Below are 24,357 nucleotides of genomic sequence, written 5' to 3' on the forward strand. Positions count from 1 at the left end.
CTTTCGTCATTCCGACGTCAGCCCGGGTCATCGGGAAAATGAAGCGCTCGCCGCGGGAGGACGTCGGACCGCGGCGGACGGCAAACGCACGTTGGCTAACCAACTAACTGCATTTGTTTCACGACTGTCAGAACACGCAGTGTGACACACGCTACGCTACGCTTAACTTAGCATTAGCATGCAGCATTTGTTTTGTGTGGCAAAAAAATGCAACTATCATGATATGATCTATATGATAATATGAGCTGGCACTGCTGGCTTAGCTCGATGGGAAAAAAACCAAAAAAAACGTGACTCCAAGCAACAAAGCGAGCGGTGAGCAGGAAACCCCCCCCCCCCCCCAAAGAGGAATAAAAAGGCGTTTTGTCCGCGGTCGGCACGTTCAAGCTGCGAGGCCGACAGCCAATCGCCTCGTCCCCTTTGGCCCGTCACCACGCATCATTGGGGGCGAAGGGCGCTGCCGCGCCTCCCAATTAACGAGGCGGCGAGGCCGGGCGCCCCTCGCCCCCTGGCCCCGACCGGAACCGTCCCTGCGCCTTGGCACGTCTCGGTCCCCGCGACCCGAACCCGAACCCGGCGGTCGCAGGTACACGTCTTCTAGCTTCTGCGCGAGTCGGGCACGCCGGCCGTTGTTCACCCTCGTAATGAGATCACGCCCGCTGAAGGCTCCGGAACAAAAGGCTGCAAATTGTCATTAAATGCGCAGCGCGACGGCGGCGGCCTTTGATCGCTGAAGCCTTTCACGGCCGCTAATGGCTCCTGACAGGCGCCGCCAACAGATTCTGCGACAAAGTTCTCGATCCGGCCGAGGGGATTTTTGAACTTTGCCCGCTCTGTCAAACAATCACACCGATGACCCAATTGAGCAGTGGTCCCCTCCCTGATAACCTCAATGAGCTCTATGTTGGTGCGCTTTGTCTCGACGCTCATTAAATACTCGCCCGCTTCCTGCCTTCAATACAAACACTGAGGGTAAGGAGGAAGGGAAGGGGGCGCCGCGCACGGGCCGGCATTCGGGGCGCAGGTGCAAAGACGGAGGGACGGAGCCGACGGGACTTTCCCACCGAGCGCTCATTAGGTCACGGCGATCTGCCATGACAAAGGACACGGCGTGACCCCCGCCGTGCGCCCGCTTATCTGAATATGCCTTTTATGAGCACGCACACAAGTGATGCTTAACCCCCACCCCGGAGCGCCCGGCCTGGCGCCGCTCGCCCGACGGAGGCCGAGACGACCCTCCGAGAAACGTCGACCTCGTGAGAGCTTTTCAACGCCGCGTTTCGTTGTCGGTGATCGGAACGGAGAGGAAGTGAACGTGCGGTGCAAGAGTACCGACCCTGTTCCGAGTCCAAAGAGGGAGTGCCGGAGAGCGCCCCCCCTCTGGCGACTCTGTCGTTTTGCCCACGTGTGCAATGACAGTGAGACCCGGAAGGGCGTGATTGGGAAGAACCCCCCCCCCCCCCCCCGTGTTGAAAATTCCAATCATCAGCCTGGGGGGTGGGTGGGGGGGCATTTGTTCCTCACTGCCTCGTGAGCGCCATCACGTGGTAACCTGCACGCACGCTAAGGCGCTCGCTGGCAAGCATGCGACCGCCGGAGGTGGACTTTGTCGGACAAGTCACACGACAACAGTTGCAAGTGGGAATCTTTTCAAAACGCTTCATTTTTCTCATGCTATTTACAATTTGAATGATTTCTTTGGAACTGTACACTCTTTTTAATTGCACTTTTTTTTTTAATATATTTTTTGTTGTCATGTTTATTGTCTCCCCCCATTTCAAATGTTTTATCTTTGTATTCAAATCCTTTTGATCACACATAGCACATTGGGTTATATACCTTGAGTATGAAATGCGCCATATAAATACATTTATTAACGGCGGCGGCGGCTTAGGAGCACTAAATGCTCAACATTGTTTATCGCGAAAGAAATGTGCAATTATGGTATTTTAGGGAAATACATGACCCAATGTTTGCTTTCACGGGCCACATGCAACGATGTGGCGGGCCGAATCCGGCCCCCGGGCCAAGATCTTGACACCTGTGCCCCGGAATCCTCGGATCCTAATTCCTCCGGAGTTATTGGAGTCGTCGATCGACGGTTTGGGCTAATTTCGAATCGCGATGTCGTGACGTGGTGTTCCCGAACTCAACGGGCCCACGTCGGAAGAGCCCCCCCCCCCCTCCCAAAACTCTTTGAAAAGGTGCCGCTTCCCTTCCGGTCCCGCCTCCACAGGAAAGACCCCAGACCCCCCCCCCCCTTCAATCACGCCTTCGGAAATACCTGAGCTGATCGGTCGCCGTGGAGACGAGCGCGCCCACACGCGCGTCACGGGGGAAGTCGCTTTTATTCTGAAAGGCGTCGATCGCGTGGGCCTCGGGGCGGAAGGAAGCATTATTTCGGGTTGGCATCTTCGTGGAGCAAACCCCTGGGAAATATTACATGTACACTACTTTGAAAGCAGTTCAATTCATTCCAGGAAGACAGACATGAAAACACATCAAAGCTGAATCATTGAAATTGAAAAATGCATAATCATGTGTTAAAAACGCTTCAAATGCATTCAACACATTCTGAGTGAAAACAGATAAAGTACACATTTGCAAGTACTTCAATAACTCAACACAAATCAGCTTTCTTTCGAAATAGGATCCATTTTCGGGGCACTCGAGTCCTGATTTGATGCGGTTCGTAATCCCGGTCGTGTGTCTTGGTCGCCCTCTGGTGGCCAAATGTTGGAACCCGACTTCCTTCATTTTAATACACAATATCAACCCTTTTTCAGTTTGCGGTGATACTTTATTTACATGTTTAACTAGTGACAATTTATGAAAAGCTTTTTTTTTTTCCTTAAAAAAATATTTACATCCCCTGTAACTTTGAGGAAAAACTGTACATACAAATTTTACAATAAAACAACCACCTTCATGATGGAGAAAACAAAATTTAAATTAAATCAATTGTTGTAACACGAATCCATATTTTTTTTTTCATTTAAAACATCAAATCTATCTCAATGCATCATTGAAATGTGCAAACTCTTCATCAAGCCAAGTGACACGTTCAAGTCATCTGTGGCGACAATGCTGCCCCCTGTTGGCCGGGAGTGTAACAAGATGAACTATTTTGGGCCTCGAGTTTGTTCGTTGGCCCGGGAGTCTTGGCGACGGCTTTGGGGACTCTGCAACATGTCTGCTTGTTTCTCTCGCACTTTGGGAACTTTCAAGTTAGTGGGTTTTTTTTTTTTTTTCCCCCCCAGGTGTCCGACACCGACTGACACGTTTTGGTTGGTGCCCCAGAACAAAAAAAAAAAAGACCCGACTCTAGCGAGGTTGGATGTGACCCCCTTAACCGGTGTGTGAAGTCGAGAAGTTCCAGCAAAATATCGTCGGGCTCGCCTCCGCACACGGTTTGGGTTCTGGTTCCTGGTACCGGTCCTCTTTTACAGGGTTTCAAAGACAATCTGTCTGCTTTCATAGAGGACAAAAATCACGATGAAAAGCTGAGAGAAGTTGTCGGACAATTTTGAGTCCAAAATAGGTCTCAAGACAATCCACCACGGTGAAAATGGTTGCCTTATGAATTTGACTGATTTGATTTTTTTTCTGCGGCTTACTTAATGCTTAAAAAAAGGCCCGGCGCTCTTTGAAGATGCACGTCAGCTTTCCTGAGAACTGACTCTTTCAGAACCGCGAGGCCCGACGCCAGCAAAGTGGACCTTTCCGATGTCGTGCACGAAACCAAGTGTGAAGCGTATCTCACAAGTGCGGCTTCCAAAAACAAAAACACTTTGATGGTGTCCGTTTTTTCTGGGTCCAGTTTTCAACGTGACATCGACAAAGGAGACTTCACTTCCTTCAAAAGTCTACGCTGCACCCAAAATGCGCGACGTAGCCGAGCGGAAGATGAAAAAATGTTGAGCGCCAATGAGGAGCTTCTGGTGTGACGCTGGAAGGAACAGAAGAGGAGGAGGAGGAGGAGGAGGATCACGCCAGACAAAATCCTGGCGTTAGCCTCTGAGGGCGGGGCTGCCGCTCGGGTCGGCGGTCTCGTTGGGTTTGTCCTTCGCCAGCGAGGAAAACACCTAAAAGCAAAACAACAGCACTAATCACCGACAAGTAAAGCCTCACTTATCGCAGGGGTTACGTTCCAGAACCCCCCCGGCAATAGACCCAATGATGTGGATCGGGGCAGCGATTGGACCGATGCGAGACTTTGGGGCTGAGCTGAAATGCCAACTTCTCGACCCTCGCCGATGGGTCGTGACAGGCTGAAAGGAGGAGAATCACTTTCCTGGTTTAAGGAAGGGGCGAGAAGCTCAGTCATCCGGGAAAGGCTGAGAGTCGAGCATTGAGAGGATCCAGATGGGGCGAGCGGGGCAACCGGTCACGTCGGAGGGACTCGTCGGCGGCCGGGGGGGAGGGAAGTCCGGGCTTCCCTGCTCAGGCTGCTGCCCCCGCTACCCGATGTATGCCATCCAATTCCAACACGCGCGAGTTTGTTGAGGTGGAGGAATTTTGTCTTCAACTTGAGGTTGCTATACATCACTGGTTTCTTTCAACACCAGCCCCCCCCCAATTCAAACAACATTCAGTGGTAGCAACCCCCATGTCAGAAAAGATTTCAAGCAGTGGCGTCCAAAAAGGGAAAGCACGCCTGCTCAAGTTTGAAAACCACTGCCATACACAAGCTGCTGCGCCCTCGGCAGCCCACGCCGACACGGGATGAACAGGCGAGTTGAGCAATTTAGTCAGCGGAAGGCATTTCGGGGTCTCGGAATTGTTGCAATGTTGTTTTTAACTGGAGTTGTTGAAAAATCAAGCTAAGCATCGCTCTTTACCTCCGGTTGTTGCCGTCGATATTATGAATGCGATATTTGTAGTGAATCGATTCGCTAAATCTGCCCGTGGCTCGTGTTTCCCGTCCTCAAGCAATTTGGTGACTTGCCAAATGAATGGTTGACATTACAGTTGAACAGCCCACCGCGTTGCCCCACATTGAAAAAGTACACTCGATGCAATGTGACATTTAAACATAAAGTGTGCCTGTTGGTTGTGAGACTGCGAGATGGTGACCTGGGCCCAGCGGCGGTTCCGGCTCATCATGTGTGTGGCGGCCATGGCGGCGAAGAGAGCGTGCGCCTGGAGGTCTTCGGGCAGCCGGCTGAGGAACTGCGCGACGTGGATGAAGTCCATTTGCAGAAGGACGTCCTGGAACAGGCGCAGGATGCCCAAGCCCGTCCTGAACAGGCTCTCCTCGCCGTCGCGGCAGAACACGTCCCACACGCGGCACGCCACGTCCAGCGGCAGAGATTTGCTGTACAGCGTGAAGATCCTGCGCGCAAACGTGTGAACACACACACACACACGAGTAATGCAAAGAACACAAAATACGTAGAACACGGTGGGGGGTGGCGGTGGCGGTGGGGGGCATGCAGAAAAACAAGAAAACACACGTGAAACGTAAGCAAAGGTACAAACACAAACGCACAAAGCATCAACAAATAAAGAAAGAAAGAAAGAAACATGGAAATACACAAATTGACACACGTGAAATACGAAAACACGGAAACACCTCCGCACGTAGAAACACAAACCGTACATAAAACACGTAAACAAAAGCAAACCCAAAGAGAAAAACAAACACACGGACACACACACACACGTGCACACATTCGGAGCAGGCCACGGCATCCAGAAGCTGCTCGACGATTGGCTCAGTCACCAGTCAATCAAGTAGAGGTCCGGCGTCAGCTTGTTGGTCTTGAAGTGGACGAAGAGGCGCGGCAGGTTCTCCTCGAAGAATACTTCAAACGTGGCAAAATACTTCAGCATCTGAAACAGCCGACGTCACGTCAACCGTACGCACGTTTGTTCGCGGGTCGTCGTGTCCATGTCTTCATATCATCAATGACGCTTAGAAAATTCCAATCCATTCCGCAAAACTGCTCCCAGGTTCTTGATCATTTCCAGGTTGAGGTATTGCCAGTTAAGTCGATCCTTACGCTTCATTTTATTACCACAGAGACAAAAATGTCCTAAAAGTCTGACGTCGCCCTTCAAAGTCTTCCGACGACGAGCGCGTCTCGCGCTCTTGGCCTGAAACGCTGCTGAGAACAGTAAAGACGGGCATACGCGGTCGTGACCCGTTTGTTCGTTTTGCCCTCTGCTATTGCGTGAATGCAAAAAGGCTGCCTCGTCCCAGAGTCCTCTGGTGTATTGCAACAAGACCCGTTTGCAAAGAAAATCGGCACGCGTCACTGAAGACATTTTGGCATTCCAAATATGCTCAAGATATCTATTACTTTGCCTCCGAAAAGATGACAACCGCCGCCTATCCGGCAAATCCATTTGCCGAGGGAAATTCAGGAGGCCGCGAGTTCACCATCACTGACACCAAAAAAAAACCCCCGTAAGCGCGTCCGTCCGTCCGTCCGTACGTACGTACCAGGTCGTGGTCGACGCGGAAGAAGGCCATCTGGCACGGTTTGTTGAGCAGGTTGGCAAAGGTGACGAAGGCGTCGGCCTCCTCCAGGTTGAGGATGAGGACGGCGGCGATGAAGGACATTCCCTGGACCTGCGCCGACATTCGCATTCATTATGGGGAAGCTCCGTACATTTCAAAATGGAACTTCCGACGATATTCACGTTGACTTACATATCCGATGTCGGGCCGGTAGCACGTGTACGCTCCCAGCACGCTGTGGAGGACGTCGTGGTAAGGACCGCCCTGGCCGGAGACACGCAAAGGGAAAAATGACACGCGCGCACAAAGTTCGACGTTGAGAGAAGTGAAAGCCAAACCTTCTGGAATATGAAGAGCCAAGGGAAAGTTCTGGAGATGTCGAGCTTGATGAGGTCCAGGCTGGACTCCCTGTCGGCCAGCGAGGCGCCGCAGTCTGACAACGCAAGCACAGGGTTCAAAGGTCGGCAGCGGGCCCGACGGCGGGCCGCGCGACGCACCGCTCTCGCCGTCGTTGTTGACCGAGCTGGTCTCGCTGTAGCTCCTCCATTTCTCTTTGGCGCGGCACAGGAAGATGTCGTAGAGCTCTGCGAGATCACAACACGCGCGTGGCGCGGCGTGCGGGACACGTAAGACGACTGCCTCCCGCCTTTTGTCGCCGGCCACAATCCAAAACTCTTTTCTGAGCATTTACAGAGTCGCGAAAGACGCAAAGAGATTTTCATACCCCGGGTTGAACGAGCATGAGAATGAGGTGCGCCTCGTCGAAAAACACAACCGGCGGCAACGTACCCGCCGTGATGTTGAGCTCGTTTCCGATGGCGAGGCGCCACACCCGCCCTCGCACGCTGGGGGGAATGCCTTGCCACCACAAGTCCCGAACGCGGCGCGTGGCCTTCCTGCGCACATACGCAAAAGTCAACGCCGCGCCATTGCTTTGTCGTCCCGTCGAGAGGAGAGGAGCTTTTCCCGTATTCGCTACTTTTGCTCACTTCCAGCGATCACAAATGCGCTACCACGTACGGACACGGCTAGCAAATACTCAACCCCAAGAGTAAAGTATGGCACATTTTTGCCGGGTTACAAAGCAATTATGAATCCTCACCAGAAAACAAGCAGTAACGACTGGCCAATTGAGAACGGATGGCTTGACTCGACTGACGCTTTTGCACACGGACCCGGAGTGACACAAATGGTGTTACGCAGTGACGCAGGACGGCTAAAAAGACTTTGGAAAGTTATCGGGGCTGATGAGACGTCGTTTCAAGAAAGCGCGTCTTCGTCATGCGGCCGCATCCATTGGAAGCACACTGCTGAGGTTAGTGGACCGCACATTGCAATTCAAATATGTACCGCGTGATTACAGTCAGCGTTGTGTTCAACTACGTTGATTATACCAACGAAAGATGTGTACATTATTATTTTCGTTTTTGAGACCGAGAAGGAGAAAGAGAGAGGCTCGACCGGGACGAGTCCCAAGTGGAGCCCACTTCCACGGCCACATTTCAAAGTCCACTCGGGAAACGGCTAGCGGTGCGGCAACTCGTTTTTGCAAACTTATTATAATAAAACGGAAAATACAGCTTTTGCAGCAGACACGCATTGCATTCACCCACACAAAAACATTGCGCTCGGCTCCGCTTGTAAGAGACAGCCCCAGGTGTCGCCGTTCGGTTGCTCACCGCTCCGTTTTCTCGCACCGGTTCTTGATCACAGCCGGCAGTCGGAAGAAAGACGCTTTACGACGCGCGCTTTCGCTTGAGCGAGCCATAACGCGGCACCGCGCCCCCATTCATCCGCCTTTCTGAAATGATTCCCGCGTATTCACCCAACCAAGATGGCGCCCGCGTTCTAAATCGGAAGGTGTGCGACGTCAGTGGAAAGCAGTCTACAGGAGACAGACAGACAGACACCCACACGGCGTCCCAGTGCGGCAGGATGTGGGTGTTCCACACCACCATGGCGCTGGAGATGCTGTCCTCGTGCCGATGTCTCTCCTTCATCTGACGTTTCTTCTTCTGAGCGTCCTTCAACTCTGACACACACACACACACAAAAAAACCACACGAGGAGCCCTCGCTTTGACATCACTCCCCCCATTAAAAAAAAAAAAAAAAAACATGTACGTATACTTCTCACTGCTTGTTCTTTTCGCCACAGTAAGATCCACCAAGTTTGCCGGTCGAGACAGCTCATGACAATCGCGGGCGCGAACGGGGTTGATTGAGACAAAGCACAATACCCGGAGAAAAGCCACCACGCAGGCACGGGGACAACATGCAAACACCATCCAGGCGGGGCTGGTGCGGATTTGAACCCGCAATCTGTCAGGCCGATGTGCTAACTGGCCGCCAACCGCGACATTTGCTGGGTGTAAAAATAAAAAACATATCTACATCAGGTTGGATGTACATCTAATAGTACCTTTGAAATCAAATTAAATTTAAAAAAAAAAAAAAAAAACCCTCACTCACAGAGGGCTCCCTGTCGTTCTTGGAAAAGTTTTTCACTGATCCAACAAGGCAAACACGGAAAGTGACCAAATGCTTCCAGGTGGCGCAAATACGCTTTCATTATCGTTTTATTGCCGCGAGGCAGAATTTCTTGCATCAACATTTTTGTGGTTGACTAAGCCAAGGAATCTCCTGCCTCCTCCTCCCACCCCCCCCCCCTTTCACAGCCCAAATTCTCCTCAAATTAAAGACGGCTCCATTCACGGCAAGCCGCAATAGCCAATTTGTCCAAGCAGATCCTTTGATGGAGCAGGAAGCAATAAAAGAAAGGCAAGTTCACGTGTGTGACATCACGCATGCGAACAAAACAGGATGTCACTTTGCACATGCGCACAACAAGGAGGCCAAAAGTATATTTGGCGTTGGCGGCGTCGTCGTCCTATTTGCGGCGATTTCAAGAATTTTGTGCGAGACTTTCTCAGTTGTGAACATCTTTTAGCAACTGTTTTGCGCTCCCGTGTCCGCCGTCCAACAATTGCCACGTGTGCTGCCTTCAAATGATGAATGAGTGAAAGTTGAGCGTGGGCCCACGTGGCACTGCTTGCCGTTCCACTCGTGCAATTTGGATCCACATTTGAAAGAGGAACGGGTCCGACACGAACAAATGCAAATTATTCGGTTCGAGCCACTGCGATTGGCTGGCAAGCAGTTGAGGGTGTACCCCGCCTCTTGCCCGCTGACAGCTGGGATAGGCTCCAGAACTCCCCGTGACCCTTGTGAGGATAAGCGGCAAAGACAACGGATGGATGGATGGATTAGAGCTACGCCACCTCGAGGATAAAATCAGACTTGAGCTGCAGCGCGAACACGCCTCGGTCACTCGCTGGACCAATTTGAGAGTCGCTTCCGTTCGACCTTCGCGTCGCCGCGTTTGCGATTGTCGTGACCCGTCTCGACCCGCGCGATAAAGTCTGGGCGCGTGCGTGCGTGCGTGCGTGCGGTACCTCTCCTCTTGGCCCCGGCCACCATCGCCTCATATTCCAGTTTGTGCCTTTGCGTCTCCTCCTCAGATTTGGCGGGAAGGTTCCTGAGGAGCCAATCAGGAGGAGGCACACACATCAGCTGACATTGGCGCCACGGTAAACCCTGGTTTATTATGCGAGGGAAGAAAACTGACAAGTGGCTTAGACTTCAATTTCTAGCTTTGCGCATTTTCTTCCCGACTGTACACTGTCCACGCGGTCTTGGCGCCAACAGGACATTTCCTGCCTCAAGCATTTTCGCACCGGCCGCGTCGTCCACCAAAAGCAAAAGCAAAAGCATTACGAGAGCCACAATTCGGTGGTGTCGTTGATAACAATGGCGTACTGGTCAAAAATGAAGCTGAACGCCGCGCTAGCATTTTTTTCCCGTCGATATTATGAAAATGGGTATTTGCTATTCGTCAGACTAAAGTGTGTATTTGTGAATGAATTTCATAAAACCTGTTTTCAACTGTGACTTTCTGGTCCCGTTTGTTTTTCGTTTTGCCCTCAATTCATCTCCCGCGAGTCATCGCCGCCGCATGAAAATGGTTCGGCCGACAAGCGAATCACACTCGTGCAGGTGGCCAACTACATTCATGGACGCATCAAGACCCAAAACTACCAGGCACTGAATCCGCAATAGTAGTTTTACTGGTGTTAATCCAAAAGATTGTGGTACTGACGGGGGGCGGTCCTCCAGGATGAGCGCCGTGGTGGAGAGAGGCTCAAAGTCCAGGTTTTTCCTCCTGCCCGCCGCCGGGGGGCGCTGGGGAGACATCTGCGTCCGTAACAAAAAAAAAACAAACAAAAAAAAAAAACGTTTGCTTGCTGGTGGAATTCCACAGCAGACTGTGTGTGTGTGTGTGTGTGTGTTTCGCTAATGTCATGTGACTCCATGTGAGTTTTTGGCCCCACCCCACCCCACCCCTCCGTGTCATGTGGCCGCCACGGGACAGACCGCGTGACAACGGTACGACGCCGCGATTGGATGGCCGCTCCGCCGGCCAATCACAGAGCACGCGGCCCTCGCACCCACCTGCTCGGCGGGCGGCTCTCCTCCTTTTCCGTTGTCCTCTTTGGCGCTGGATCGGGCCTTGTCGAAAAGTCGCCACCCCGGTGCATTGTGGGTCGACGCCACCGCCGACTCTTTGACTCTCCTTGGGAAAAGGTTCCTGCGGGGGTGGAACACAAAGTCACGAGTTGAACGGGCGCTCGCTCGGCGGCCTTTCAAGAGGAACTGGAAGTCAGATGTCGGTTGGAACGTCGCCATGGCAACGCAAACGCTTTTGCGGGTAACGTCGTCCAGAGCAGATGACTGGCAGCTTTCACTCTGCGAGTTGTCATTACAACACTCACAAGATCATAACGACGGATTCATCTGTTGATTAGAATTTTCAAGGGTCGTATCAAATTTCCATCACTTTTCTGAAAAAGACTGCGCAGAACATGAATTGACTGAAGAATGGACAATTCAACAATGGAACCTTTTGCAAATTGATTATCCTATTGATCATCACCCCAGCTCCCACCAAAAATTTAAATAACATCCTGTTTTTTCATGAAGGCAAAATAATTGAATTCATCAAAAAATATCATTGACTTGATTATTGATGACTGAAGTCATTCTGATTTGCAGCCCTACTATTATTATTATTTTTAGGGTTAAAAAAAAAAAAAAAAAAAAAAAAAAAAAGCTTGCTGTTTCAATTTCCCGACCGATTCTAACAATTCCCGCTGACCCAAACATTTTGACACCACATAATAAATATGTCAGGGGCGTGGTTGTCCACGGCAGCTGCGGCGGGGGTGGGCGTGGCCAAGTGCCACTTCCCGGTACGTGATTATGACGTCATGTATTTAAGACTCGTTTTCACATCACATCGTCGTCGCGCGTACGCATAAGCACGCATCAGCTAGCATAACTGCCTCGACCCATGTCAAGTTACATTTTCAGATTTTGCCATGTCTGATTTTTGGACCAGGCCTTGATGAACGAGAGAGACCGAATTCATGAGAACTGACGCGAAAATGGCAGCACCATGTGCTTTAGAAAAAACGAAACAAAAAACCACACCTACCCACCCTAGTTCTGAATTTTTCATACTCATAAAGAGCAGATGGTGTCGAAATGTCGTACCTGGTGAAGAAGTGCACAATCCCCGACTTCTTGGGGACGAGAGCCGTCTCGTCGCAGTTGGCCTGCGCCCGGAGGTCCGCCTCAGGCGCGCTCTGGCGGCGGCCCGTTTCAAACCCCCCCCGGAAGTCCGTAGGGGAAAGCGGAGTGGCGTCGCAGCTGAGTGACACACAAAGGTTCGGTTCGGTCCTTAAAGTAGGAGGCCTGGCGATCAGAGCGGGCCCGTCCTCCTCCGAGAACGACGCGTCGTCGCTTAGCTCGGAGGAGGCCGACGGGTCCCGGGACTCCGGCTCGGGGGGCCCCGCGCAGACGTGCCCGCCGCCATCGTTTCGGGCCTCGGCGGCGGAACGACAGCCTCCGTTGACGACCGTGGGCGGTTCCCTGTCCGCGCCGCAAGCGTTTGGCGCTCCTGAGCCGGTAAACGTCCCCGGTGCTTTTCCCGAGCACGGCGGGCCGACTTCGTCGCTGTCGGAACTCGAAGCGGCGAGGCTCTCTGGGGTCCGGCGTCGGTCAACGTCGCCACCGGGCTGCATTTGAAAGTTGGACAGGCAGAAGACAAAAACTTTTGACTTGCGTTAAAAGTTCAGTTTGGTGACGACTGTGAACCGACTGGCCGATAATGTTTGAGCTGCACTCGGGAGCAACGGAAGGTTTGACCATCGTCGTCGTGGAACTGGAGGGGAAAAAGAATGAAACGACTCTTTTCCGCCCCCTCTTCCTCCCGGTCATGGATTAACGGCCATCTGACAAAAGAGTGGCCCCGGATTTCAATTCGCTTGAGGGGAGCCGTGGAAGAAGGCGCCCACATCTTAATCTTTGGGTGGCAGCTCCGTGTTTACGGAAGGTCGCCATTCCTGACCAGAACATTATAAAAGCCGATTTCACATACTTTGCCATTTCTTTTGTATCCCTTCCTCGTCCGCCTTGTTCACTTGTGTCACATTTGCAAGACATTTTGCGGTCTGTTTGGTTGGACTTCTCACGTTATTTGAGATTGAACACACACGCACACAAGTCCATTTTGTCGACACTTCACACACACAACTTCGAACTTGATCGTGCACCGCGACCGAGATGGCCTTCGTGGTTTACCTGATCGCATTTTGAGGGTTTGACAGCTTTTGCTCCCGCTCGCCCGCCCGCCGCCTCCTCCTCCTCCTCGTCGCCGCCCTCACACCGCCACTCGGCGCTTCCGTTCAGGCCGCGGGGGTCCCGGAGGCACCGCTCCACCAGCTCCAGCATCGCCGCTTCGTCGTCCCCGTCTTTCCGCGTCACGGGACCTTTGCGAGCCGCCGCCTCGTTCTCGTCGACGACCAAAGAGCCGGCGAGCTCCCGCGTCGACGCCATGAGCCTTAGGCCCGCCGGCCGGCTCGACCCTCGGACCGCCCGGTCCTCCCGGTCGGCCCAGCGGCGCAACGGGAGGACGTTAGCATCTTAGCCGCTTGGTAGGCGCCCGAGCCGGGGAGGCCGGAAGGGGGCTAGCTGACGTTGTTCGGGCACGACGCGCTCATTTGCGGCAACGCGGCGTCCCCCGGCGAGGAGGCGAGTTGGTTTCCAGGGGGAGGAAAAAAAAAATCGTCTTTATATATTTAAATCCTCAGTGTCGTCTGTTTTTTTTTTCTCTTCATCTGTCGGCATTGCAGCAACTGTCCGGCGCCATCTTGAAACTAGCCTCTAGGTGACGTCATTTCGGCCAACTTGCTGTTTTCATCAGCGACAGGCTTCTACCGTGACACCTAGGGGCCAAAACCTGAAGTGCACCAGGAACCCCTCAGCCACGTTGGGGGGTGACCTTACCCCCACAGGCAACACAAGCATAGGAAAAATAAACCATAACTTGGTCATTTTTCCCACAATATTTTGACGTCGGAAACTTTATTCTCCTTTCTCCTGTTGAATTTTTTTTTTTTAAAGAGTTATGAGCAATCATATGCAGCACACTATTTCAGCACCCAAAGACGGAGCTCTCGCCGATGGCACCCCAAGTAAATGAATCCCAAACGTCATTTTTTTGGGGACAAAAAGAAGTCATTCCTTTATCGTTGCCGTCTTGCCACATCACCAGAAAGTCGTCCAATTAATTCATGACTGCCCTCTAGTGGTCCACGCCGCCAAAGCACATTTTTCACTGTACAACCCAGTACATTATTTTGGCTTTTCAAGTAAAAACAATGATGTCGAGGCCTCTAAAGCTCAACGATCACAGATGAGGTTCAAATTGTGAAAAGCATGTCTCCAAAATTCACCCTGGTAATGATTTGTACCGACACACTAAGTTCCAGAAAATGGAAGAAGCAGTAAATGCTCTCCTGAAGGCACTTGACATCCTCCAAATGTCAAATTTTGCTTCATCCAATCAACATACTTAACAGAGTTGAGGAAAATATACAACAGTTACAAACATCTAAACAGGTGAATAAGGATTATCCCCGTAGAAAAATTAAGTTTCATCATGAAACAATCTAAAGCAGCATTGCAAAAAAAAAAAAAAAAAAAAAAAAAAGCTCCTGCAATTTTGTTAAGTTCCTGTTTGGTCCCGCTCAGGTCGACGCAGATCACCGTTGTCAAGTCGGACTTTTGGACTCTCGGATGGGAGCTCTCACTTGTCATCTTCATAGAGGAGAGGCTGAGGACCAGGAGAGAGAGCAAAGACGTGCGTCGTCAAAAGAGCAGAACAGAAAACGACACGCTGACCTTTAACTGCTGCCCACCGCTCAGCTCAAGTACAGCGAAAAAAGTCCAAATAACACCAATCGCTCACGTTGTGGAAATACAGCAGCATACACGATTCGCCACCGGCGCTTTCACCTTTTTGCGGATTCTACCCCACTTTTTTTCCATGAGTACAAGTGGGCAAAATACTACGCATTTGTTATCTTGGCGGTTGAAATGTTCACAACTGAAGCAGAGTAGAAAGAAAACAGGCAACATCGCTTGAGCTGCCACCTGGTGGAATCCCTTGGCATTTCAGACAAGGTCTGATCAACGCAGTCCTGAGTTTGCCATGATTCAGGCTCTTCTATTAAAAAAAAAAAAAAAAAAAACTTTGGCAGGCCTTTAGGTGGCCCGCGGGCCGCAGTTCACCCACGCTTACGCCGCCGCCTCCTGGCCGACGACAGCTGGGATTGGATCCAGCACTCACGTGAGCCCCGTGAGGATAAGCGGCTCCGGAAACGGACGGCTTACCTCGTTCTCCAGAACTCGACCGCGGCTGGGAAGGATTTCTTCCAGCGTCTGGGCCGGCGGTGCGTTCAGGGTCTCCGGCAGCAGCAGCACCAAACCTCCGGCGGAAAGGCCGCTCAAACAGAAGACGGCGAACGGCACGGCTGTGGCCAAAGCCCGCTGGGGGGGGGACGCAACATCGCAGCCATCAAAAGCTGGCAGGATGGGACCCTCCACATCCTTCTAGCAAGCGAGCAGCGCAAACTAAAGCTGGCGGGCAGCACTCCAACCGTTTTCTTGCCTCACGTGCAATTCCAACTGCAACACGCTCGTTTCTTGTCACATCGCGCTTGGCCAATTCGTACTACGTACACGAGAAGAGCGCTTGCTTTAAAGTGCATGCACCGCTTGCAAAGTGTTGACTGGACTGGACTCGCTCCGACAAGCATTCTAACGGCTGGAAATGCTAAAAGACGGCATCCCTTGCACACCTGCGAGTTGAAGTAAAACAAACAGAAAATGTTCCCCGTCAATGGGCTCGTGTTTTCTTGGACTTTTTCTGTCCGCTGTATCAGATATCCGTGAAAACCGGGGTCCATTCAATCAGTGTTCCGCCGAAAACATTTCGAGCCGGTTGGTTGCAAGTCGCGCACATTTGGCGGAAATGGGTTCATTCCCAGCCGCACGCCGACAGGGAGGAAGAGAGTCTCACCATGGAAGGCACAAAGGGAGCGAGGATTCCTCCGATTCGGCAGGACACGGCGCAAACGCCCAGACCGGCGTTCCTGAAAGCAGCCAAAGCAAACCCTTGCTCCGAGAAAGGCGGACAAGGAGTCGGCGGCGCTCACCTGAGCACGGTGGGGTACAGCTCGGACGTGTACACGTAGACGATGTTGAACGCCGCGCTGACCGTCAGTTTTCCCAGCAGCGCCGCCGACGTCACGCCCAGCGCCGACTCTGCGCACGCGTCAAGAGAGCCGTTTGGACATTTTGGAGTGCAATCTTCCCGCTGGTCTCACATTTCCACTTTGGAACGCTTTCATTTTGGAATTGTCTTTCCGTGGAACCCTCACGTAGCGAAATTGCAACAAATGTATTTCCATGTCATCAGTCTATAGAACTGTAGTTCATTTCCAAAGAATGATCTCTGCTTTTGACAGGAAACATCCAAATCATTCCAATGAAGTCAAATGTAATGGAAGGACTTCCATGACTGGAGAAACCTTTTCAAGAGGCTCAGTTCCCAAGTCGTCTTGGCAGCAATGCTTAAAGGTCGGGGTCGGGAACCTTTTGGACCGAGCGAGCCGAACGGGAACGGCGACCGAGTCCATTTGGCAAACGCCGATGGCTTTCGAGCACAAACGAACGGCGGAGAGGACGGACGCGTCCGTCGCTTCATCCGTCAGCAGAACTGCGCGTTTTGATTTTGACGTTCCCGCGTCACTAAAGGGGCCTCAACACGGCACTCGCCGCCGTTCGGTGGCGATTGACAAGTGTTTGGTGTACCGGTCCGACCGTTGCCGTCTCTCATAAACGAGCTTTGTGTTGTGTGTTTGTCGCTGGGCGGGAGGGAAGAAAAACGACAGAACGTTGTGACAGTGGCGGTTTTGAGAAGGGGGGCGGTACCGGACAGACTCGCATGCACGGGAGAAGCGGCACCAACTCTGAGGGTGGCACTGAAGAATTGCAGTGCACATCGACCGATATCCATTCTGAACAATGAATCCAATTCGTTCATTGCTCAAATCAGCCTGAGGTCACACCAGAAGAAGACATTTGGACAGAATTCAAAAAGGGAGACAGGTCAGCTTCCCGGACACGCCTCCCAATCGCCGGCGTCTCACCTGCATCCTCCGCGATGAAGATGGTGCAGAGGCACGCGGACGCAGCCAAACACAAGAAACATGACAAACTTTTTCTCCGGCCGGCCCTGGAAGGACAAAGTCAGAACATGCGAGTCTTGAAAGGCTTCCGGGGGGTGTTGCGTTCCACAAAAGACTGAGACGTCATTATTTACTTCCAATGAGGTCGGGACGTCGTGGAAAACAGCGATAACAACAGAATGTGCAATGAGTCCCAAATCCTTTTCAACCTGTATTCAGTACAATACAAAGATAATATTTCACGCGCAAACTGATGAACGCTTTTTTTCGGGGCGGCGGGGGACTATTGAGTAATTTTGAGTTTGGCGGCGCTAACGTGTTCAAGAAGCCATTGTTTTGCTGAGTAAGCAGGGCCGGCGGTGGAAAAGCTATCACTTGGATGGCAGCATATTTGACTCCAAAACATCTCCGTGCTGTAACCTTCACCATGAATGGCGCCTTAACACACACAGATGCTGGCTTTTCAACTTTCCACTGGTAACAGTGCAGATGGTCCTTCTGCCCATTTGGTCTGCGCGGTAGAGTTTTAGTTTGCATTTGCAGACGTAGCAACCAGTTGTGCTAACCACCAATAGTTTCCTTAAATGTTCCTGAGCTCACGTGCAGGCTAAATCCTTGACACAATGATGAAGGTTTTGAATGCCGTGCCACATAAGGGGTTGAAGGTCACGGGCCTATGTGTCCACGTGCCCGAGTCTCACCAGGGTTTGTTCATAAAGTAGACGCAGAGCGGGTAGGCGGGCAGCTCTACCAGGCCGTACATGGCCACGTTCAGGTAACGACTTCCCGACATGTCACCGGCGCCCAGCGTCAGGCCGTAATACACCAGACTGCACACATACCTGGACGCAGAGACGGAGAGACGCACACTAAAGTCAATTTGATGATCTGATTCGACAGGGTGACGTGGCTTCTTTCCGCTCCCCCTCGTGCGGCGGTGGCCACGGACGCGCAACATCCTCACCAGATATACATGAGCAGCAACGTCCTGTGGCGGAGGAGAGGATGGCTCGCCAGCTGCAGGAAGCCCGCCGAGCCGCCGCAGGCGCCCCCCGCCCGTCGCAGCGTCAGATCGGGAGCGGGGCAGCCGTTGGTCAGCGCCATGTGCCGCATCACCTCCATCGATTGAGCATTTCGAGAAACATTTATGCTGGTTTGACATCTTCATGTGTGAATTGTGTAGCTGATGACGAATCTTGAAAAGTCCCTCTACTGACCTCCTGCGCCTGCCGAGTGCTGTTGCGAGAGTAGAGCCACCGAGGAGACTCCGGAAGAGTTCTGGGAACGCCAGAGAGGACACGGCCGAGACGGTCAGAACCTCGACGGTCCCCGTCAAACGGGGCGCGGGCACTCACACGGACAGCAAGAAGCAGAGGACCCCCCAGGTGTTGGCCGCCGCCGCCAGCGTCCTCCACGGCCGGATGGCGAAACCCAGAGCCGCGAAAAGGGCGATGCCCACCGCAAACGTCATGCTGGTCAGCGTCCCTGCCGGCCGGCGAGAAAACTTGCCCGTGAAAAAAATCGCCAATCTGCTACTACCGTATATAACGCGCACGCAAATTTAAATTTAGAGATAATAAATCGGCGGGTATATCATCTTCATCCGATAGAATTTATTGATAATATATCGATTATTTTAGCTGGTCCATGATCACAGCTGTTGTGAACTTCCCCATTCGGCTCCTAGTTGTCGCACTACTTGTGCAAAAAAGTGCTGCAATGGAGGCGGAATTTGAGGTCCATCTCGAAAGCCACATTTTGGGTGATCCGTGGCGCGTTCGACGCCGAGGAGGCGGGTACCTGTCGTGGCCCAGTAGGACTTGCCGACGTACTCCTGCGTCAGGGTGAAGCAGACCAGACCGACGGCGCCGTTCATCAGGCCCACCAGGAGGCGCGAGGCGGCGAACACCTCGTAGCTCGGAGACGCCGTCACGTAACCCAGGACGACCTCCGACAACAGAGCTGGGCACACACGCAAGTCGTCATGCGCCGCCGTGGAAGAGCGCGGCGTACCGTCTCGTCGTGCGGCACCGGGTCGCGTTGTTACGCTGCGTGGCGCTGTGCTCGTGTTGCGTCACCCGTTTCATCCATCCTCACGAGGGTCACGCCAGTGCCGGAGCCGATATCAGCGGTCATCGGGCGGTAGGCGGGGAGCGCCCTGAACCGGTCGCCGGAAACAAACAAGCATCCGCGCTCCCAATCACACCGACGGGGAAATTTAGAGTCTCCGATGAATGCGAGCATGTTTTTGGGATGCAGGAGGAAACCCTGAAGAAAAGCCACGCAGGGACGGGAAGAACGTACAAACTCCACACAGGCGGGGCCGGGATTCGGACCCCGGTCCTCAGAACTGCGAGGCCCACGCTCGACACCTGTTTCCCATGATTTCAAAATGTCGTCGTATTGAAGCGTCGCGTCGCGTCACGTCACGTCTCGTCGTGCTTTTGAATCACGCCGTCAAGTCTCGTTTTTGCTGCGAAGTCGCTATGCCGAGCGATCCGGGGTACGTCGCGAGTCGCGCCGTCATCACCTACCCGCCAGGTACACGGGTCTCCTGCCGACGGTGTCGGAAAGCGGTCCGAAGACGAAGCTCCCGAGCAGGAGGCCGACGAAGAAGAGCGACCCGGCCAAGCCCACCTTGTAGGCCTCCTGCTTGACCAGGAGCCACTGAGGGGGAGGAAGAAAAGGAAGAGGAAGAGGAAGAAGCGCGGTCGGCCACGGCGTCGCGCGGGGACGCTTCCTCACCTCGGTCACGATGGAGTCCACGTCCCCGAAAAAGGTGACCGAGGACAGGAGGCCGTCGTGCTTCTCCACGTGAAACTCTGGAGTGGCTCCCACCAGAACCACCAACATGGACTGGCACGCCATATAGACCTGGAACACACACGGATCCTCCACGTAGCACGTTACCACAGGTAACCCATAACGTGCGCAAAGGAGCAACGCCGTTGTGCTCATTTTCAAATGAAATGTAACGGTTGACACGAACAGGCCTGTTGCAGGGCACAGTGCACGTCATTAAGCTGCGACACAGCCACCCAACGGAATGACGAAATCAATACGCGCCGGCACCCCAAAATAAAGAGAGAACAAGACAAATCCACTGTAACAAATAATTGCAAAGCTGTTTAAAGAAAGCCGAACCGAAGGGTATTTTGGGTGGAGTGTTGCCTCATTATCAAAATCACTTTGAACTTAAACCGAGAACACAAGTTTAATGTCGTCCTTTTCATAACGGAGTTCGCCCCGATTCGCGCTCCCGAGGACGGCGTCCGTAAAAATGGACGCCGACGCCAGCGCACCAACGCGCGTTGTCGTACGTGTCCAAAAATCTGACGCGAGAGCGCCACGTCACTACCACGAGAAGAACATTCGAGCTTTTAAATGTTTGCTTTTGGTGGCGGTCTCGTCTCACCTGGGTCAGCGCCAGGACGGCAACGGCTCGTTTCTGGTAGGCTCCGAATTCTCCGACCACCCGAAAAGCCTCCTCCACGTCCATCCCGTCGCCGAAACACGCATGGAAAGGAAGAGAAAGAGAGAGAAAGAAAGAGAAAGAAAGGGGGAGAGAGAGAGAGAGAGAAAAAAAAAACAACACGAAATATCCCAGACCACTTCCGGGTTAGCCTCCGACAAGGCGCCGCCATGTTGGGCTTGCCCAGAATCACCAACAGCACAACAAGTCGCTCACACGAGTCCAAATGCTTTATTAACAATACATTGTTGGAGAATTAAACTAGACAATGGACGACTACCACACTAAAGACCAAAAACAAAACAACACTTCAGGCCTGTATGGTTCATTTCTACATTTACTCCCGTAAAAAAAAAATATGGTCGACCTTGTCAAATTCTTATATTTTTGCGTAGTTTCGCCACTTTAATGTTTGAGCTCATCAGAGGTAAGTAGCAAATATAACTCAAGTCAACTTAAAATGCAGTTTTAAATTATTTCATTTAGAGAAAATAAAAAAACTATTTAGAGTGTGCTAAAAGTAAAAGTAATTGTGGCTAATCACAAGTTTTGGTTCAGTTTCACTGATCCCACCCAAGCGTGAAGACCTCCGGACACGTTCAACCGGGAGATGACTGAAATTCTCCAAATTGAAGTGATTTCAAATAATTGTGCCAGGAAGGAGGGGCCAAAATATCTCCATCGACGTAGTGCAAAGGAAAATCTCTTTGGCAGTTCTAGAACAGGCCTGCTGAGATTGGATCAAACAGTTCTTTGGCTTTAGGGTGCTGATACTTCTTCTCCAATAAATGAAAACAACATTTCAAAACATTTTAAGTTCACTTGGGCTATGTTTGTGTGATACATTTGTTTGATGACCTCCAAGTGGGGAAATTAGCAATGAGGGCCTTTTCACAATATTTTTTTTTTTTTTCTGTAAAGATTGCAATTAAACAAAAAAAAAAAAAAAAAAAACTGGTTGGGGTAGCCTGTATGATCACATTGTTGGAGCGTGCTGGGTTTGTTTGGAGTGCAACCTGAACTGTTATGAACAGCAACATATCAAGAACTTACATTGTTAGAAATATCCCCAAGGACTTAACCCATTTTTGGGACGAAATTATAAATTAGTAAAGTCATCGTATAACAAAAGAAGTTTCAATTCCTTGATTGCGGCCTGTAAAATAAACAAAGCACGTCCAGAAAGGACCGAGCCTCAACATTTTGGGTCATTTGTGTTCTAAACCCCCCCCCCCACCCCCACCCTTTATTTTCAGCATCTTTAGCAGGCCAGCCCAAATCCCCCCCCCCCCTTAAGATTTCAAGATCAATTGTGACCTTTCATTTGTGCCTAAACCAAAGAATGTTAATGGGGGGGGGGGGTGTCCCCCACACATGTATGACGACAGTCAGCCATGAAAGTCAACAAGAAATTGTGATCCAAATCATTTCAGATAATGCAGGCATCATTTTGGAAAACAGAAGCATTAAAAGTAAAAACGTCAACTAGCGCAGCTGATTTCATTTCAACAAAAACTGAAACTCCTTTCAAAGCTGAAGTCATATCAATTTCCTAGATGGCAAAATTCAAACTTTTGTTTTTGTTGTGTACTTTGTTGATGTAACAGTGCAATGGATTAAATATGATTGTGTCCGGAAGGAACCAAATGAACCATCCTAATCCAATGCAACGACCAACAATCTGCAATATGAAGAAATGTCCTGCTAATGACAGGTATGAAAGACGATCACGACAGCGGGCGAGGCCCACATTTTGGTCTTTGTAGATGTTTTTGAGATCCAATACGAGTCACGCAGCAAATTGCCTCATTACACCTGGTTGTTGCGTACAGGCCAAATCTTTGTTGAATACAGAAATCTTGCTTTGGTGACAAAACCCTGTCGAAGTGAGAGGAGGAGCTTCTTTGTCCTCATTTGAAACAGCAACGTACTCTGCTGCCATCCTGTGGCATCTGTGGGCATCAGCATCAATTACGAGCGGAATTTGGCGGGGCCTCCGATATGAATAGAAAAGCAGTTTGCCCGTTTGGCCCGCTGAAGCCGATCCAGCAAGATCCTCGCTCATCTCCGTGGCAACCGCACACAGCAGCGGTCTCGGTCAAGGGTCGCGGTTCAGCTTTTCGTTCTCGGGCAGTTCCGTTCCCCCGTCGGCGCGACGCTCCGCTCCGTTGATGGTTACGTCGCCTCGCTTCTTGGTCCAGAAACGAAAACAGAGCGCAAGTGCAATCAGGACCCCCAGAACGAACAGGACCAAGCCCGCGATGGCGCCCGCTCCCAAGCCGTCGTCGGGTGGCTTCTGATAAAACGGGTTGGTGAAGGGTTTGCTCTCCTTCAAGCCCAACGGGTTCTTCATGGCGCACACAAAGCTCCCGACCAGGTTGTCCGTGCCGTTGATGACCATGTGGCTTTCGCCTGGTGCCATTTCCGTTCCCGGTTCGGTTCTCCAAAGGTAAGTGACGGGTTGGGCGCCGCTGGTGTCCCCTTCGCAGCGCAGCGTGCAGCTCTCGGACTCGCTCGAGCACGCCAACGGGCTCACGTGCACTTCCGGTTCGGGTACAGGTCGGATAAACTTCACGATGAAGTCCTCGTCCTGCAACACGTCGTTCAGCACCAGCGTGTAGTTGCCCTCGTCCGCCGCGACGGCGTCGGCGACGATCAGCGACCCGTTAACCAAGTCCAGTGATAGTCGATCGCGGAAGTAGGTGGGCGCTTCCGCGGATTCCATCCATTCGGCCACAAAATTGCGATTCCGCTTCCACTCGATATTTTTGATGACATCCCGAAAGTCGGGCCGCAGGATCAGCGTCTGGCCCTCGGTGAAGTACACGACCACGCTGACGCCGGAGTGAAGCAGCGACCACGGAAGCAGCCACGCGAGCGGCCCTCGCTTCATTTTCGCAGAAGTGGGCCTCGAGGTTTCGGCGGTGAGTGAATTTCGCAGCCAGTAGTCCTTCAGCCAAATGGCAACTAAGCTTCAACTCCCCTTTGAGCTTGGAAATAACCCTCGTGACGCGAAAACGACTGCGCTGAACTGAAGGCCCCAAACGAAAAATGGATGGCGTCTTCCAAGCTGCCCAAAATGTCACGCCTTTAGCTGTCCCTGTTGACGCCGCGGCCAAATTTCCACGTTGTAATTCTCTCCCGTTCCACACGTCTTCGGGCGTCGACTTCTGCAAGTGACGTTCACGGAAACGTCTTTAAAGTGCTACCTTGTGGCGCGCGTGAAGAGTCGCCGCTTTATGTTAGTCGCAACTTTTGATCAGGCGCAACCGGGGCAGCACGTTTGTAAGCGAAAGTAACATGTCCCGTGAATTCATCGAGAACGAATCGAAATCCCTTCATTTACTGCTCGCGAGCAAATAATGAGTGATCATGAAAAAAAAAAAAAAATCTAAACGAGTGCAAGTGCCGGTGAGTGTATTTTGCCCTCCAGATCGGCACACGACGAGTGTGTCCCACGTCGCTTTGCCAACCTTTAGTGACACTGACTTGGGTTCTTCCATTGTTGCTTTATGTACATCAAGCATGTATTTTTCCCCTGAAAAGATCCTTTTTTGCTGCACTCGTCGATAATAAATGCAATAAAAGTGCTTGTCATCAACATCCCCCAGTGTTTAGTGCATGTGCCTCCACCCGAATGGAGTGGAAATGGTGGCATGCGTGCGCTGACTCGGATTTAACGAGTTTGAAGGTGAGTTTTTTTTTTTTATTCTGACAGCTGCAGTATCCGTATTCATTCGAAGAGGGTGCACGTGTGCAACTGTG

At 51.8% G+C, this 24,357-nt stretch overlaps 3 protein-coding genes across 5 annotated transcripts; all 3 read right to left on the reverse strand.

The window, feature by feature from the left end:
* Positions 1-2,698: 2,698 nt before the first annotated feature.
* LOC133509442 (TBC1 domain family member 12-like) lies at positions 2,699-13,748 on the reverse strand. 2 transcript variants are annotated; one of them, XM_061836426.1, is made up of 14 exons: positions 13,168-13,744; positions 12,079-12,602; positions 10,978-11,113; positions 10,625-10,719; positions 9,921-10,003; positions 8,381-8,498; positions 7,256-7,362; positions 6,964-7,050; positions 6,805-6,899; positions 6,659-6,730; positions 6,449-6,577; positions 5,726-5,835; positions 5,077-5,335; positions 2,699-4,085 (listed from the first exon to the last, which is right to left on the reverse strand). In XM_061836426.1, exons 1-14 carry the CDS (start codon positions 13,420-13,422, stop codon positions 4,011-4,013), a joined length of 2,145 nt encoding a protein of 714 aa, XP_061692410.1. In that variant the 5' UTR covers positions 13,423-13,744; the 3' UTR covers positions 2,699-4,010. The 2 variants fall into 2 exon arrangements, 1 of the variants encoding a protein (XP_061692410.1); XR_009797345.1 differs by lacking the exon at positions 2,699-4,085 and having other exon boundaries at positions 5,305-5,335; positions 6,964-7,145; positions 13,168-13,748.
* A 202-nt stretch (positions 13,749-13,950) lies between these two features.
* On the reverse strand, positions 13,951-20,765 carry slc22a15 (solute carrier family 22 member 15). 2 transcript variants are annotated; one of them, XM_061836432.1, is made up of 13 exons: positions 20,536-20,765; positions 19,866-19,994; positions 19,655-19,787; positions 18,921-19,082; positions 18,476-18,605; positions 18,338-18,398; positions 18,085-18,236; positions 17,822-17,962; positions 17,082-17,167; positions 16,086-16,194; positions 15,950-16,022; positions 15,262-15,417; positions 13,951-14,701 (listed from the first exon to the last, which is right to left on the reverse strand). In XM_061836432.1, exons 1-13 carry the CDS (start codon positions 20,617-20,619, stop codon positions 14,675-14,677), a joined length of 1,443 nt encoding a protein of 480 aa, XP_061692416.1. In that variant the 5' UTR covers positions 20,620-20,765; the 3' UTR covers positions 13,951-14,674. The 2 variants fall into 2 exon arrangements, with proteins under 2 accessions (XP_061692416.1, XP_061692415.1); XM_061836431.1 differs by having other exon boundaries at positions 18,085-18,242.
* Positions 20,766-20,804: 39 nt separating this feature from the next.
* Positions 20,805-23,729, reverse strand: LOC133509448 (uncharacterized). The gene has a single exon (XM_061836437.1). The coding sequence runs from the start codon at positions 23,483-23,485 to the stop codon at positions 22,691-22,693; it is 795 nt and encodes a 264-aa protein (XP_061692421.1). The 5' UTR covers positions 23,486-23,729; the 3' UTR covers positions 20,805-22,690.
* Positions 23,730-24,357: the final 628 nt, after the last annotated feature.

Source organism: Syngnathoides biaculeatus, chromosome 12 (genome assembly GCF_019802595.1).
Source record: "Syngnathoides biaculeatus isolate LvHL_M chromosome 12, ASM1980259v1, whole genome shotgun sequence".
In the NCBI taxonomy this organism is placed as follows: Eukaryota; Metazoa; Chordata; class Actinopteri; order Syngnathiformes; family Syngnathidae; genus Syngnathoides; species Syngnathoides biaculeatus.